The sequence below is a fragment of the Dicentrarchus labrax genome, unplaced genomic scaffold (genome assembly GCF_905237075.1).
Source record: "Dicentrarchus labrax unplaced genomic scaffold, dlabrax2021, whole genome shotgun sequence".
Classification (NCBI taxonomy): domain Eukaryota; kingdom Metazoa; phylum Chordata; class Actinopteri; family Moronidae; genus Dicentrarchus; species Dicentrarchus labrax.
In genome coordinates this window covers 14,016,605-14,032,002 of record NW_026136714.1, presented here as the reverse complement: position 1 = coordinate 14,032,002, position 15,398 = coordinate 14,016,605, and the positions used below count along the sequence as shown (strand labels likewise).

Here is a 15,398-nt window from a genome sequence, read left to right as displayed (position 1 = left end):
AGATTTGTGGTTTGGCTTGATAATATTCAAAGTGCGCTTTGAATTTTCTTCTGGGGACACATCTCCTCACATAGAAACTCTCTGATACTTCCCTCGTCTTTGATTGGACAAGCGTTGACCACCTGACCAGGTTATCTTTTTTTTTTTTTTTTCAAGGTGGAGTGAAATTAAAGATAGGGTATGGTATTTGTCTTTGCGTAGCACATTAGACTTGTATTGACATTTTTTAGATATCATTACAAACAACTGTCTTTTCTTTTAATTGCTTTATGAGGAATAACAGCCTTTGGAGGCTTTCTGGACCTCGAGTCGTCAAGCTTGGTAGTGGATTAAGGTGTTTTATTGGTCTATTTTTGTATGTCCTTTATCGACAGGAGGCTAACATAAGGTTACAACCCGGAGTGATAAGGCAGCAGAATGGCCTGAGGATTTGACCTAGGAGGACATTTATTGGGACAACACATCTGCCGGCTGCCTGCCATAATCACCACCGAGGTAAAGGCATTGCTCAGAGGTAACTTAAGGTAGCCTAAAGCTAATACAATATTATTAACGTCCAACTTTTTAGCCTTTATTACCCTAACACTTATAAAGATTAATATTACTGCTGTTTGGTTTAAAACAACAGTTTCCTAATGATGCCATTCATCTGTGCGCAGTAAGAGGAGGCATGTCACCCCCCCCAACCCTCTGCACCATTAACTGCATCCTCTGGACCACTGTGTCTTATGGTATAGACTTCCCTGTTTAGAATAACAACAGCGCCAGCTTGTGGTGTGTTTCCGCAGATACAAGGAGCTTTTTTTATTTTAAATACCGGAAGTAAAGCCGAGGTCGTCATGGGGAGCAAAGTCAGCTCCAAAATGGCTGCTCCTGCCGGCCGAGTTATCCAGGTAATGCTGCTCCTTAAAAAATTGAATTAACTTGTACAGAAATGTTGTGTGTTGAACTCAGATGAATGTCGGGGTGTAAAAATGTCGCTTGTTCTGTTGTTGTGAACAGTTGGTTAATTATTTACCACGTTTAGGCCTTTTTCTTTTTTCTCCTGTGGTGACATGTCGCCGTACCCTTGTTGATGTCCTTGTTAAACCACAAAACACACAGTCGACTCAAGTGTTTCATCTGGTCGAGACAGCAGCAAGAATCAGTGTTTGAACGACTAAATCAATATCAGCTTTAATTGACATCTTCACTGTGTTGGCGGGGCTGTTATAGCTCAGTCCGGCTGGTTGCTGGAGTCAGATTGAGGAAGCAGTTTAAATAACTTTTAGAGCTGAAATTGACCTAAAATAGCTGAAAGACAGAAACACATTGTTGACAGGTGTGGGTTTTTTTTTACACACACAAGGGGTTTGACTCTGGTTTTAAGTTGCTGTCAGTGTACTTACACTTACATCCTAGAATAATTTACATAGAGACAGAGGTAGACATACATTGTTGGTAAAAACAAGGACAACAAAGCTGAACTAAGATCTGTTATCTCGTTCAATGACAAAGGGACTGTACCTGACAGCCCTTTTATTTGTACAGTAGTACACCAGCAAACATGTAAACAATCTGTGTGAAGTTTTAGGGCTGCAACTAATGATCAGTTTCATAATCAATTTATAAAGTAAATTTTTAATATAAAAAGTTTTTCGTTTAATTGATTAATTGATCTAGTCTACGCTGTCTAGAATGCTTCCCAATGTTTTCCAGATTAAGGTGCCAAAGCTGTTCAATTTACAATCTATTCTGTATTAAGCAACGATCAAACAGGAAGATAGGATTAGGGTGTTTTGTATGTTTTGCTCGACTTATGACATCAACAATTCATTGATTATCAAAATTGTAGTCTCTCTACCTCAGAGTTTTCATAGTCAACTAAAACTGTTGACTAAAACTGTCTTTTAGTTAACTGAAATGAAAGTAAAAACTTTAAAAGACTTCAGAACAAACTAAAATTAACTGTAACAACATTGTGTACTGTAAGAAACTAAAATAACACTAAAAATATATTGAAAAAGTCTGAATAAGATGAAATAAGACGTTCTTTTATTGATCCCGGTAGGATAAATATAGTGCAGATATACTAAAAAATAAAATATCTAATGAAAAGAATATACAATATATACAATAAAGTTATGAATTAATCCAAATTAATAACTGTACATGTTAAATGTATCATATCAAGCATGAAGAAGCGTTGGTTCATGTTTATTGAGACAGGGATGTCTGCATGACTTGAATTAACTGCCTTTAATAACTTCTTAAATCTTGTCCCTGACAAACACCACCCATATTATATTTAAAATGAATACAAAACTGTAATAACTCTGCTCTGGTCAACAGTTTCATATATTTCTAGTGGTAGCTTCCCAGTTTTAAGTTTTAACTGCCAATATTTTGACATATCTGCTACTGAAATACTCTGAAATATTCTGGTGCTCGGTTTGAATTCGTAAAGATCCACAGCTATGTGCTTTTCAAGAAACAATGTACCAGTTACTATGTAATCAACACACCTAGCAGCCATTTGCACTTCCTGTGCATTTAACTCACAAATCCTAATTCCTACTTCCTACACTTGTTTGATTTTGTGTGTGTGTGTGTGTGTGTGTGTGTGTGTGTGTGTGTGTGTGTGTGTGTGTGTGTGTGTGTGTGTGTGTGTGTGTGTGTTTGCAGGCTATTCGGCCTCATACGCCTCTGATCAAGTTCCCAAAAAGACAAGACCTCGCAAGGCCCAATGGTGTGTATGAGGAAAGGGAATAACGTAGTTGACATAATGATCTTAATGAAGGAGCTTTCCCTGAAAAAAATGGCTCCTTCCTTCCTGGCCTATTTGATTGTTTCATGTTGTATTATGTCTTTCTGTGTCTAACTGGCCAGATGTGAACATCACTAAAGGGAATCCATCAGTAGATTATTACTTTGACAACTAGAATTTGACCCTACAATTTTGGCTACATATGAACTTTTTTTTAACAACGCTCTGATAGATGAATACTCAACAGTCTTAATGAAAACAGATTCAACCTTTTTTAATTATTTTAGTTATTTCTGATTTCTCCTTAATGCTTCCTGTGTTACCTTTTATAAACTCTTTTTTTCTCTTCTTCTAGCCCAAGAGGCGTTGAAAACGTTAGCAGTAAGTCTTCCAACACAAGATGCTCCAGGTTCCCCTTCACCCGCAGCGCCGCCTCCATTATCAAGACCTCATGTACCTTTAACCCCAGTTCCTGGCACGCCAGACACTCTGGCCTCTATTCAGCTACTAACTGCAAGGTACCGCAGGAGACCGCTGACAGTAGATGAAATGGACTACATCCAGGTGAGGGGACCGCCTGTGTCTTATGCAGTACATAGAACATTTCACTGACAATTGAGTGGTCTTGAAAATGTCAAGTTAATTTGGTATCAGTTAGAACATAACCTTTGTATCTGGTTTAAGATAAACCTGCATATTAACCTTTGGACTTAAAAATCCTATAGATTTTAACCTTGGTATGCTGTGGTACTGTATGTATAACTAGTGTGATGTTTCAGTGTACTAAAACTACCACGTTACAATAGATTGGGAGGCAGAGTTGTGGTTTGCACTGATTTTTTTATAATGGATTTATTATAAAATCTTTGCAGAAACGGACACTGTAAACCTTAACAAAGCTGGCCTATTTAGAGAATGCATGTACAGTGTCATGTATAAGCAGCCATTATTCCTTTTTAACACGTTGTCTTCTATTTCCTTTCTTTGCCGCAGCGTGGTGGACCGGAGTGACACGAAGCGACTCAATCACTGCAACCAAAGTCCTTATATGTTGGAGATCAGTATGTCTTTACTTCTGTTCCTCAGCACAAGAGAACCTATTGCCACATGAGACATGAAGTAGAATAAACTATTACATAAATCCTGTTAAAATGTACATATGTTTGATTTTTAGATGTTCAATCTTAATTGTATTTTAAGTTCATACTAAGGGACATCGTCACTGTATCACACACAGCGGAGCTATAACAATAGCTTCTAGGTTTTCTTTAATTACTGTGTAGGCACTGCAACTATTCTTGACAGAGTTCTTGTTTTTCTCAAACATTGGTTTTAACATTATACCAGCTCAACTCAATTATTTTTATTTTGTCATAATTCGTTTGAGCTACACCTGTAATACCACCATACCCAAACAAAGCATGAGGCTCTGGTACATAACTGTAGGGTTCCTTTGCTTTTCATGTCTTTCACTGCATAAACCGATCTGTTTTTGGAGCTAAGACTGAAGACATGCTGGATATCAAGTCGCAATAGTGAAATGGTGTTGAGTTCATGTGAACTTCTGGATTTAAATGATTAAAAGAATATTGTATTTTGGTTGTGGTGTTCTTATCATGATCGATGTAGATACACAGAGACAAAACAAGCAGAAGCTAAGGACTTCATTGTCCTCAACAGATGAAAGAAAAACCCATCATATTTAGGGATTCATTTTAGGTATTTATTGTCATTACCGTTGCTGGCATGCTCTATATGGTAAACATTAACAACATTGAAATTTCACAACAGTGCAGCGGCCACCATTAATGTGTCACCGGGTTTTTCTAACTATGAGATTCAGCAAGCGGTTTATTACTCGGATGAAGATTGGCACAAGTTGTACAGACATGACAGAAAGGCCAAAAGTGAACAGACACTTCACCTGTCTGACTGGCAGATTGTCATCTTAGTCTCTACCAGAGCTGAGAAAAGTTCACACAGATTTTAATTTCTCCTCTTGCCGTGAATGAATCGAGGAGAGGTCACAACACAACTTCATCCTAATAAAAAAAACAATGGAACAACCAACTCTTAAACACATGAATGCCGTTACAGAACAATTCATGGCTTTACAAAAATACCTCTTGATGTTTAAAACCCAATATCAAACACGACCTCTATGAACAAGAAAGTGCAGTATATTCAGATATTAATATAAACACTTAGAGCAACGAGGAACTGTCAAGTCACAAATGGGCACAACACTAGAAAAAACACTGAGGTATGCACTGGATTACTCAGATTAATCTGGGGGAGAATATTCTGTCATGGTCACAACATGAACAGCGCCTTGTTTATTGAGGAGCATTTGTAGGTTTTGATAATTGTGGATTAGAGCCTTATTTTTTTTGTTTATTTTTTTGCAAACGCCAGACTAAACATTGCACTTGAAATGTAGCGGAAGCAATCTGTGCTCCGTACTGGAGGCGGAAGGACTCGTCAATTGCTCTTCTCCTCCTGTTCCTCCGGTTCCTCCTGTTCCTCCAGTCCCTCAAAGGCCGGTAAGAAATCAGCGATGGTGTCCACCACGTAGTCGGGCACCAAGCTCTGGTTGGTGGTCAGCTCACTATTTCTGTACTCCTGGGCCTCCTCGATCTGAGACACACCAGTGAGAGTGAGCATCGTGTCGAAGCCGCAGTTGGACCCGAACAGCATGTCTGTCTCTAGGCGGTCCCCGATCATCAGGCACTGGGCGGGGTCCACCCCCCTGAACTGACTGGAGATGCACTCGAACATGAAGCGGCTGGGCTTGCCGATCACAGTGGCCTTGCGACCTGAGGCCACCTCCAGGGCTGCAATGAGGGACCCAGAACCTGCCGGGGGGGGTAAAGATAAGAGCAAGGTTAGACTGAAGTGAATCTCACCCCAACCACCAACTAAACCCTCTCCTTCGAGTGTGTCTGGGTGCAGTCGTGTGTCAGAAGGCCACAGCAACCCACACACATACAATATAAGAGAAATATTTTTTGTGCACTGTTGATTAGTAGTTTTAGTATCGTCACAGTGGTTTTCCATGTGCTAGCCTACTATCACCGATAGCTACCTTTTTAGATCTCTGTATGCAGTATTGCTATTTTTCAGAGAGCCACTGGTTTTAATTAAGTCCAGTTCAACATGAAGATCAACGTGCAGCTTCTAGAAACTCAAACTGGGTTACTGAATAGGGAAAATCTGCAACTCACACTTCCTGGGGCCCTGAAAGACTCAGGCTCACTTTGTGTCAGTTGATATTCGATCATTTGGTATTCTGTCTTTCAATATACACGACTATTACCTTATGTTTAAAAATATATATATTTATGGGAGCACCTTTGTCTTTTTTTGATAGTGACAGGTGGGAGGTGGCAGTAAATGAGGTTAGAGAGAGAATAGATGACGTGCAGCAGAGGCCCAAGGCTGGATTTGAACCATTTAAACCAGGGTCATGCAAATAAATGGTGCGCACTTAAAACCCTGCAAAATAGTTCTATCACCTTTAATATATCTCTTCATACTTCACTTACATTATGCATTTTAATTCCTGAGTAAAGATTAGACCAGGTGGCATTTCAGCAAAGTAGTGCTGGCCTTAATATACTCTAATGCAGCGTGATGTGTCATCTGCTGTGTGCACTGTACATGGTGGACCCCTTAAGGGTGATGGGGTACATAAACAACGCACAGAGAGTGAGAACAATGGCAGTCAATGGGGCCTATTCAATACTACTACTTGTAGTTTTTGACAAAACAAGTATGTAACGCAGCAGAAATGCAGCAAGAATTTGCAGGTTGACCTTAATTCTGAAGTTTTGTTGAAACTATTTTGTTTGTTTGACATAAAGACCTTCCCAAACCTTCATCTCACAGCAGATTCACACTGACACTCCTCTCCACAGATATACTAAACAAAATAAAGAAAACATATGATGGATACAAATATTATAGGACAGGATTTAAAGGACATTTAAATTGCTTTTACTAATTTATAACATAGATTTGCTACATTCACTTCAAACTGAGGCTCTAGCTAAGGGCCCTCTGCCCCCCTACAGTGATCTGTCCATGGTTGTCACCAATAAAAAAAAATATCCATAAACACTGGAGTGGCCCTGAGCTGAAATGATCAGTATTAAGCAGGACTAAACCTCCATTAACTGAATTAAACTGAGCCAAGCTTCAGTAAATCAGAATCATCACCACCATACCTGGCAGTATCCTTCCACTTGAAAGAGGGTGCCAGGGGTCGTTGTCGGTGGCCAGGAACACACAGTCCGGGTCCCTCAGGTAGCACGACGCTTTGGCCAGTTTGAGAAAAGTCAGTTGATCATCATGTCCCACCAGCACCGCCTTGACGTCCGGAGCCAGGGCGCAGTTGTAGATGGTGGCGTCCGGGTCGTCCGCCTCCTCCACGCAGGGGATGCCCGCCTCCTGCAGCTCTCTGCGCAGTCCGTCGCAGCCGATGACAAACACCTGGCCGCAGACCTTGACGACGTCTCTCAGGTAGAGAGCCGAGCAGTACGACGAGCTGAAGATCTGCTCCAGCATCACGTCGGTGAAGCCCAGCCGGCAGAACTTGTGCACATAATTCTCCCGGGGCCTGGTGCTGTTGTTGGTGACGAACACTACGTTTTTACCGTGTCGGATGAGCGAGCTCACCACCTTCGCTGCGCCCGTGATCGCCTTCTCTCCGTGCCATATGACCCCGTCGCAGTCGAAGAGGATGTAGTCCTTCGCCTCCAGCAGGCTTCTAATCTGCGGACCTCGGATTTTCTGGCAGCCTTTGAACCCAAAGGCGCCGGCCATCCCGGCTTTTTCCTCGGTTTCCTCCGTGTTTCACCTGCTAGTGGTCCCCCATGTCAAAGGCTGGTGCATAATGTGGCGAAGACGGAGGGTAAAATGATAAGAAAACAAATCAATGTCAGGAAATCACATTGCAGAGACCTTGGAGCGGTTACATACGCGGACAGCGGGCTACATAAACATTGACGTCTGGCCACGCCCGCGTTGTGAACGCCGACCAATCAAACTGCAGCACTTCAACCAATCAGGTTGGCGTGTGTCACAAGCGTTTCATGAGAGACTTCCTCTAATAATTACATTGCGCCCCCAATGGCAGCTGATGGACCCTTTTAAATGACATTTTATGACATAAAATGTACATATTTTATTATAAAATGTACATAACCTCTAAATGACAAAAAATAGTGGTGGTAGTACTCAGACCATTTAATTAAGTAAAAGTAGCAATATGTCTACCACACTAAAAAATACTCCATAACAAGTAAAAGTTTCAATTAAAAATATATATATATTCAAATTTAAAAAATATATATTCAAAATAAAAAAAGTATTATCTGAAAAATGTAAAAGTAATCATCATGCACAATGGTGCTTCTCTGTTATATTATTATATTACTGGATTTTTACTATTGAGGCAATAGAGCTTTTTCCCTGCAGCCATTTTGACATTAAATAGTAGGGTAAACACAGCGGTTGCCAATGGTACCAACCAAGGCATTAAGTGGAGTAAAAGAATAAAGTCGCAGAATATGTAAAGTAACTCCCTAAAGTCATTTTTATTATTATAGCACTCAGTATGCAGAATCAGAAATACTTTATTGATCCCTGGGGGAAATTTGTTCATTACAGTTGTTCTACTCACACAACATTAAAGAAATAGTATTTATTACAATATCTAACACAATATAGAAATTAATGTATAGGTATACGCATATAGTAAAAAGTAAAAATAAAAATGGAAAATAGAAATATAATAAGAGCCTAAGAGATATAATAAGATAATAGGAGCCTTTCTACAAAGTAAAAGTAAATCTAAACATATATGTAAACATATTCCACAGTATTGCTGACAGAAATAAATAAATAGTAATGAGTTTTAAGATTGTGGTGTTGCAGAAGTTATAGATAAGCAGTACATTTAACACTACAGACCGCCTACTTTAAATATTTTTGGGTATGTAATCTAAAGCAATGAATCATATATTTTCTACTTCATCATATACTCAGTTGCCTGTTTATTATGTACACCTAGCTAAAGCTAATGCAGTCTAATATAACATCTATCTTCATGAAGTATGTAATGTTTAGGTTTTTCAGTTTCTGAGAGGTGTCTTTAATATTGTGTCCACTCAATCTATATAAACAAGGATAGAGTTCAAATTAAAGCTACCTTTTTGGTATAATGCAGTGCAATTCCCCCATAAACTACATCCTCAAACACCATACAATTGAATCAACACCTCTCCAAAACAGTTTGAACAAAAACTAAACATTAAAACCTTTGTGACAGACGGATTTATTGCAGGGCTGCTGTATTAGACTTAACAACAGTATCAGAATACATTTACTTGGTTATTTAATTTCTAGTTCGGAGTAGCTATGGAATTTGGCTCAAATCCAGGAAGCCATGATTTTTAAGTCACACTCTAAACTTTTTCTCAAGTCACTAGATGGGGCTCTAACCCACAAACCACACATATTTTATCTACAGAATACAGTACATTCATGCAGTTGTACCCTCTTTACAGTCTCCCATTTGGCCTGTTACTATTTTTTTCAAATAATTTATTTTATTTTTGCACACACTGCTATATGTATTATGGGTTTTTTTTTCTGTGTTATGTTTTTAATCTCTGATTGTTGTGTTTTTGGTTGTATCTTGTGTACCTCATATATTGCTTTTAATCTTATTCTTTATTGCTGCTTTTTATGTGTGTGTCTGTGTGTGTCTGTGTGTGTGTGTGTGTGTGTGTGTGTGTGTGTGTGTATGTAAAGCACTTTGTAAACATTCACATCAGAGCAGAGTTTCAAAGACAAAACGCATACAACCTTTACATCACTCATCAACTTATTAGTGATCATGAATCAATTTATTTTTGTTGATTTCATCTTGCTTTTCACTGCTGGATACCTGTAGTAAAACAGTTTTGAATTGTCATAGTTTTACATAAAATGTATAGATGATTGCATATGTTGTCTCTTTTATTCTGTGGTATTCTGAACACTAGTTCTTTTAGCTTCTGTTTCTCTCTGCTTCGTTTTTGGGTTTTTTTCTCTGTTCTATGATTTCCCTATGTTCTAATTTTCATTGATGTATTCTTCTTCTGCTTCATTAAAGTTAGCCTTTGTTGCATTTTTCTTTTTTTTTCTCCCCTGGCCCTGTCCTGTCATGCTTCGGCTGCTTCGCCCTGCCTGGTTTGGATTGCGTGCGAGACAGAGGAAGACTCACTGGCACCTGCAACTGCCAGACAAACAGACAAGTGAAACGCAGGGAAGGAATGGACAGCTGAATGGACAGAGAACAAGCTGTCCTAATTGGTCATTATTTCCTTGCTAATCTATATTTTCCTCCCTGCTAACCCCCAACACAGATGTTAGGAGTCGGAGGGAGGACAGAACAGAGAGGGGGGGTCCTCCAAGGCCTGGTCTGATCTCAACAGTGGCTTGAGCACTGACTGTGAACATTGCTGTGCGCTTTTGTGTCTTGTTTCAAAAGGGGAAGGAGACTCAGTGAGAACCAGCAGAGGAGGTTGTGGAGGTCAGAGTTGGGACTTGCAGGTGGAGCTGGTGGTTAATAACAGAAGAGCCAGTAGACCATAATGCTGCTACAAACACACACATGCACACACACACTTTAAAGGTAGAGCACATTTTTTGAAAATTCAGGTCCATTCTGGGACTCTCAGCATAATTTGTCAACACGTGTACACAAACCAGACGAGCAAAGCAGCACACAAAAACATTCTTAGCATTCACTCATCTACAATAAACACAGTTTGCTGCCATTTGGCAACAACACAAAAGCACACAAGCTGTGCTTAGTTAGGGCGCATGTGAGTGTTTTGCGTGCATACCGTCAACCACCCCTGCTCGCAGCGCAGCCAGGTCAAAGCAGCACAGAGGTGTTGGACATTGTGGCGCTGTGGCACAAATGAGATGTCTGGTAGACATGATGGCGCTGGAAGGGGAGAGGGCAAGATGCTTGACATAAGGGCTATTCCACTGAAGGAAAACTGGAAATACAGAAATGTTGAGCCAACATGTTATCAGCATCATAAACTGTTTTAAATGCATTGTCTTAAAACTGATATTGAAACCACTTAATTTTTCTTTCAAGTTAAATTTAACTTTCATAATTTTAATGCTTTGCAGTATTTTGCAGCTTTTCTTTTGATTATTAAGGGGAAAAAAGAGTTTAAGTTCATTGCTTGTGTCAAAGCAAAGGTCTCCTACTTCAACATGCCAGCCTGCTATCACTCTTTGTTTTATGTATTTAAATGTGAATTTTATCAATCAGTTACAACAAGCATGGTTTATTCATTGAACACCGGCAGTAGTGTAGGTCAGCAGGAATTCATATTGGTACAGTAGACAATAAGTCCAAGATAAACAATTAACACAGCCCTGAGGTATAAGTCTGAAGTGTCCCAGAGGAAACGCTTAGTGCTGCTATTGTATTTTTTTGTGTTTATCCATGCTGTTCTTGTTCCGACAGAAAGTCCAGCAGAGAACGACCGGTGCAAGAAGCCCCAGGGAGAGAAGAAGCACCAAGTCCAAAAGGTATCTCTGGTACCATGGTTGCGCCAGTGAAGCCGGCCTTAAATGAGTTCCACCTCCACTGTGCAGGATGTGCTCCACCCACTGGGTGAATCGAAGGGCTGGAGGGACAGGATTGGATTTGTGGATCCTGCTAAGGGATAAAGCTGAAGACTTGAACCTAGAAAAGAAGAAATGATAAAATAAGAAAGTGAAAGAGGGGGTAGGTTACAGACATATATGTACCCTACTGGCATCACAAATGTTTCCTAGCCACACTACCCACATACCTGATGTCCTGTATGAGTGTTTGAACAGTGGAGCTGAGCAGTTCCCTGGTGATGTGTGTGGGTTTGATGCTGAGGCCAAGTCCCTTTGTTTCGGCCCTCACCACGTTATCAAACTGGTCTCCAAACAGAGGGATTGCCAGCACAGGGACAGCATGGTACACTGCCTGCAGCAGGCTGTTTTGTCCACCGTGGGTGATGAAGAGACGTGCTTTTTTGTGGCCTTGGGTAAACAAAAAATAGAAGAGACTTCATGAGTGTTTGGTCGCCGTACAGGCTGATAAAACAAACAGTTGAGAGCAGTCTGTCCCATATGTTTGGATTTGAAGGTTTAAAAACATTTAAAAACAGGACTTCAGTTTTGCGGTATTTCTTTTAATATTACGAGGTTAAAAGGAATAAATAGAGCTGCAGTGCAGCAGTGATCCAGTCTCCTTCTGCTGCAGTCTTGGTCCAGTGCCTGACCAAAATCCACCCTGAAATTCATTGCTTTGGTCTTTCAGATAGTCCACAATGCCACAATGAACAAGCCTTCTGGCAGTCTACCATATACTGTAAGCCGCCTTTATGTTTGTAACAAAGGATTATGGTAAGAGAGGCAGACTGTTCCTACCCAGCAGGTCATTTAGAGGTAGCCAGTCCACAAGCCTGAGATTGGGAGGTCTGTCCAGGTGAGACGGCCATCGATTGGGGTCATACCTGAAGGGCCAAACACAGTTGAAAAACTTCTCGTAATATTCTGAGATTAACCGAAAACACCAAGTTTGTTTGTTTTTGGGGTTGATTTCATCTTTTAATGACTGTGGAAAAAATCATTGTGCATTTTTTTTTTTTCATTCCTTCTTGAATTGTGTGTGAACTGATCCTTTTACCTCCACAGCACCCCCTGAGAGATCCTGGAGAAACCAGCCACCAGCTCCATTAACAGAAGGTCCACAGAGACCGAAGATACCATTGATCCCAGAGTCACGACAATGAAACCTGCTTCTCCAAAACTGGTGATCCACAACTCAAGATCCTGTGGGATCAAAAAGGTTGGAGTATGAGCAATAGAGGAAATATGCAGTGTTGAATGGCAGGATGAGAGAGAGATGGATGTGCATGGGGAGGAGTAAAAGTCTAGAGGGAAGTAGGAATGAGAAAGGTAAAGAGAGTGAAAGTTAATTTGAAAACCTGAAAGTCTCACTGATGTATTTGGATATGTGTATCAATAGAAGACACCTGCTCTGGAGGGTTCGCAGGTTTATTCAGCAGACCTCCCACCAGCACAGTGTAGGGCATAAGAGGCTGAGGGAACTCCAGTGAAAAGTCAGTGTTGAAGGCCCAGAGTTCAGCTCCTTGATGTAACTCCTCCAGACCACCAGGGGGTGAGCCTGACTCAAGGTGGCGCTCTGCTACTTCCTTAAATGTAGACCATACAAGTTCCTGGGCTTTGAAAAAAGACACAAGACACAAAAATCAACATTGTATGCCTAATATTTGTTAAAAGCCATTCAGATGTAATTCTTATAACTCAGTGCTTGTTAATGGGTATTAGCTAAACCATCACCAAAATCCACTGGCAAGTTGCAATTAACACTCACTGAAGAACAAATGTGTATGAACAATCAATGGAATATTAGCCCAAAACATATCGAGGAAATTGAGACGATTGCAAAGGAAATAATTGGTTTACTAAGATACATTGGTGTGCTCATTGTAGTGTAAAATGTGAGATAAGTAATTTCAAAGTTCTAATATAGTCAGTATAAAACAAATGAGAAGAGAATGAGATATGATGACAAAGTGTAAAAACTGAGTTTATTCATGATATCCAAAAATGTGGTTTTAAATACTAAAGAATTGAATATGTCTATGGGTATTGATGAGTACAGTGTACATTGAATATGTGTCATTAAGGAAGCCACATAAATACTCTTGACAATGTGTGATCTCCTGTGTAACACCACTCTTACCAACAGGAGCCAGGAAAAAGTAAAAGAGGTTCTTTGCACGACCCCAAAGGTTCATGTGGTCTGACAGCTGGGAGCTGAATACTGGGATGTAGGACACTGGGCTGGGAAGAGCGATGGACAGAGGACCGTTCAGAGTGCCGGGATAGAAAGCTATATAGTGGACATCTGGAGTAAAATCAAGAGAAAAGTGCATTAAAGTTGCTGTTGATTTATTCATAGCTTTTGATATATTTAGAATAAAAAGCATGAGCACATTTAAATACATCTGAAATGTGCAAATAATGCAAAAGATGTAATGACATAAACCAAAGTGATGTGGCTTTAACAGCAGATGTACCAAGTTTGCGTGCCAGGATGAAGGAACAGGGGTTAAAAGCGTCAAGGATGGCGATGTCGTAGCGCTCCCTCTGAAGGAAAGTTATTAACTCTTTGTCGCCCAACAGCTTGTCACACTGATAGGACAGGTGATCCATGAATTTTAGAAACATGTTAAAGTTATCCCTGAGTGAAAGAGAGAGGGAGGAAGAGTGAGAGAGTTAGTAAGATAAAGACAGAGAGGCAAGCAGAGTGAGAAAGAGCCAATTTGATACAATAAATCTGATGATTGAAATATATATAATTATATATATAAATATTTTCATCTATTTATAATAATCCAAGAACGTTCAGAAGTCTAAAACAGAAACAAACTGAGCGTCAGTATAAGATAAATTAAAGGGCCAAAATAGATTAAGTAGCTTACAAGGGCTTGTCTATTTTTCCAGTGTAACCAAGTCTCCTAAAATCTGTGCGATACCTTCCCAGTAGAAACTGTGTTTGTTGCTCCAGGAACCAGCCATTGTATTCCTGGATGTATTTCTCTCCTAAAGACCAGGTGCTCATCTGGTAACTGTCTGCACGGCCTGCATAGGAAAAACCTAAAATGTGCAATCATTTTACATGAACATTAGAGTGACTGAAACAGAGAAAGGATGAGAGGAAGCAAAATATTATATATATTTTTTTTTTCTGTACGTGTATGTTACTGTGTGTACTGTATGCACAGTTTACCTGTAATAACAGGGTTACCAAGTTGCAGGAGCATGCGGACCTCATGGCCATGCTGGTGTAAGTTATGAGAAATTTCATCTAATAAGAGGTAGTGGCTTCCTCCTGGAGAAGACGAGAGGGAAAAATGACTCTGCTATCATTATGTTCTCTGAACATGACTCAAAGTTTTAAACTTACTACATAAATTTTCAGATAATACACATACATTCTCTCACAAACTCTACAAACAACCTGTATCTATTTCTTGACTCAACAGTCTAGCAAGGAGGTGCGTATTTGTCCCATACCTCTGAACAAATATTTACAATGAATATCTCTATTACAACTAGTAAAGGACACTTTAACAATCACTACTCACCAATTAGACAGACAGTCAGGATCTTGGCAGACTGAAGCACTGGAAGAGCCAAAAGAGAAAAAGTCCAAAATACGATCCCCATGTTGTTATTAGAGTACAACACAACGAACTGCAGCCAAAGTCCTCCTAAAATAGTCTCCCAATTCAAAAATAAGCTGTAATGAAAACCTTCCTGTGTGAACAATTCCTTGTGAGAATTTTTGTAATACAGCATCAAAGTTAGATCCTGTGAGCGACAGATGGTTCATGAAAACAAAGTTGTGATCCAGATAAATGAAGAATTTTCCACATGAAATCAGTAGGTCAAAACGCAGGATTACGAACACAAAACTGAAAATATCTTTTCAGTGCACCAAGTCCGGTCCTGAAAGTCTTCTTTTCGATCTCATGTCCGCCCGAGCCAGGAGTTAAGTTTCTTCTTTACA

At 39.9% G+C, this 15,398-nt stretch overlaps 3 protein-coding genes across 6 annotated transcripts; 1 reads left to right on the top strand and 2 right to left on the bottom strand.

Annotated features, from left to right (window-relative positions):
- The first annotated feature begins 94 nt into the window (after positions 1–94).
- On the top strand, positions 95–4,345 carry mrps36 (mitochondrial ribosomal protein S36). 3 transcript variants are annotated; one of them, XM_051423557.1, is made up of 6 exons: positions 95–178; positions 375–495; positions 789–893; positions 2,665–2,728; positions 3,102–3,310; positions 3,740–4,345. In XM_051423557.1, exons 3-6 carry the CDS (start codon positions 840–842, stop codon positions 3,755–3,757), a joined length of 345 nt encoding a protein of 114 aa, XP_051279517.1. In that variant the 5' UTR covers positions 95–178; positions 375–495; positions 789–839; the 3' UTR covers positions 3,758–4,345. The 3 variants fall into 3 exon arrangements, with proteins under 3 accessions (XP_051279517.1, XP_051279516.1, XP_051279515.1); XM_051423556.1 differs by lacking the exon at positions 95–178 and having other exon boundaries at positions 199–495; XM_051423555.1 differs by lacking the exon at positions 95–178 and having other exon boundaries at positions 199–514.
- Positions 4,346–4,455: 110 nt separating this feature from the next.
- Positions 4,456–7,779, bottom strand: pdxp (pyridoxal (pyridoxine, vitamin B6) phosphatase). The gene is made up of 2 exons (XM_051423533.1): positions 6,973–7,779; positions 4,456–5,601 (listed from the first exon to the last, which is right to left on the bottom strand). Exons 1-2 carry the CDS (start codon positions 7,568–7,570, stop codon positions 5,228–5,230), a joined length of 972 nt encoding a protein of 323 aa, XP_051279493.1. The 5' UTR covers positions 7,571–7,779; the 3' UTR covers positions 4,456–5,227.
- Positions 7,780–9,617: 1,838 nt separating this feature from the next.
- Positions 9,618–15,378, bottom strand: LOC127376528 (UDP-glucuronosyltransferase 3A1-like). Of its 2 annotated transcripts, none has more exons than XM_051423506.1 (10): positions 14,974–15,378; positions 14,616–14,717; positions 14,362–14,482; positions 13,903–14,066; positions 13,566–13,730; positions 12,832–13,040; positions 12,483–12,628; positions 12,224–12,309; positions 11,614–11,833; positions 9,618–11,504 (listed from the first exon to the last, which is right to left on the bottom strand). In XM_051423506.1, the coding sequence occupies exons 1-10, from the start codon at positions 15,185–15,187 to the stop codon at positions 11,237–11,239; spliced, it is 1,695 nt and encodes a 564-aa protein (XP_051279466.1). In that variant the 5' UTR covers positions 15,188–15,378; the 3' UTR covers positions 9,618–11,236. The 2 variants fall into 2 exon arrangements, with proteins under 2 accessions (XP_051279466.1, XP_051279467.1); XM_051423507.1 differs by having other exon boundaries at positions 14,362–14,467.
- Positions 15,379–15,398: the final 20 nt, after the last annotated feature.

Bases quoted from the DNA above. Each gene is read 5' to 3' on its own strand.
- mrps36 (XM_051423557.1), top strand. From the start codon at position 840: ATGGGGAGCAAAGTCAGCTCCAAAATGGCTGCTCCTGCCGGCCGAGTT. The intron at 894-2,664 runs GTAATGCTGCTC...GTGTGTTTGCAG, and splicing joins CTGCCGGCCGAGTTATCCAG to GCTATTCGGCCTCATACGCC. The intron at 2,729-3,101 runs GTGTGTATGAGG...CTCTTCTTCTAG, and splicing joins AGACCTCGCAAGGCCCAATG to CCCAAGAGGCGTTGAAAACG.
- LOC127376528 (XM_051423506.1), bottom strand. From the start codon at position 15,187: ATGCTGTATTACAAAAATTCTCACAAGGAATTGTTCACACAGGAAGGT. The intron at 14,067-14,361 runs GTATCGCACAGA...TCTTTCACTCAG, and splicing joins ACACAGTTTCTACTGGGAAG to GGATAACTTTAACATGTTTC. The intron at 13,731-13,902 runs GTACATCTGCTG...ATTTTACTCCAG, and splicing joins CATCCTGGCACGCAAACTTG to ATGTCCACTATATAGCTTTC.
- pdxp (XM_051423533.1), bottom strand. From the start codon at position 7,570: ATGGCCGGCGCCTTTGGGTTCAAAGGCTGCCAGAAAATCCGAGGTCCG. The intron at 5,602-6,972 runs GTATGGTGGTGA...CCCCCCCGGCAG, and splicing joins AAGTGGAAGGATACTGCCAG to GTTCTGGGTCCCTCATTGCA.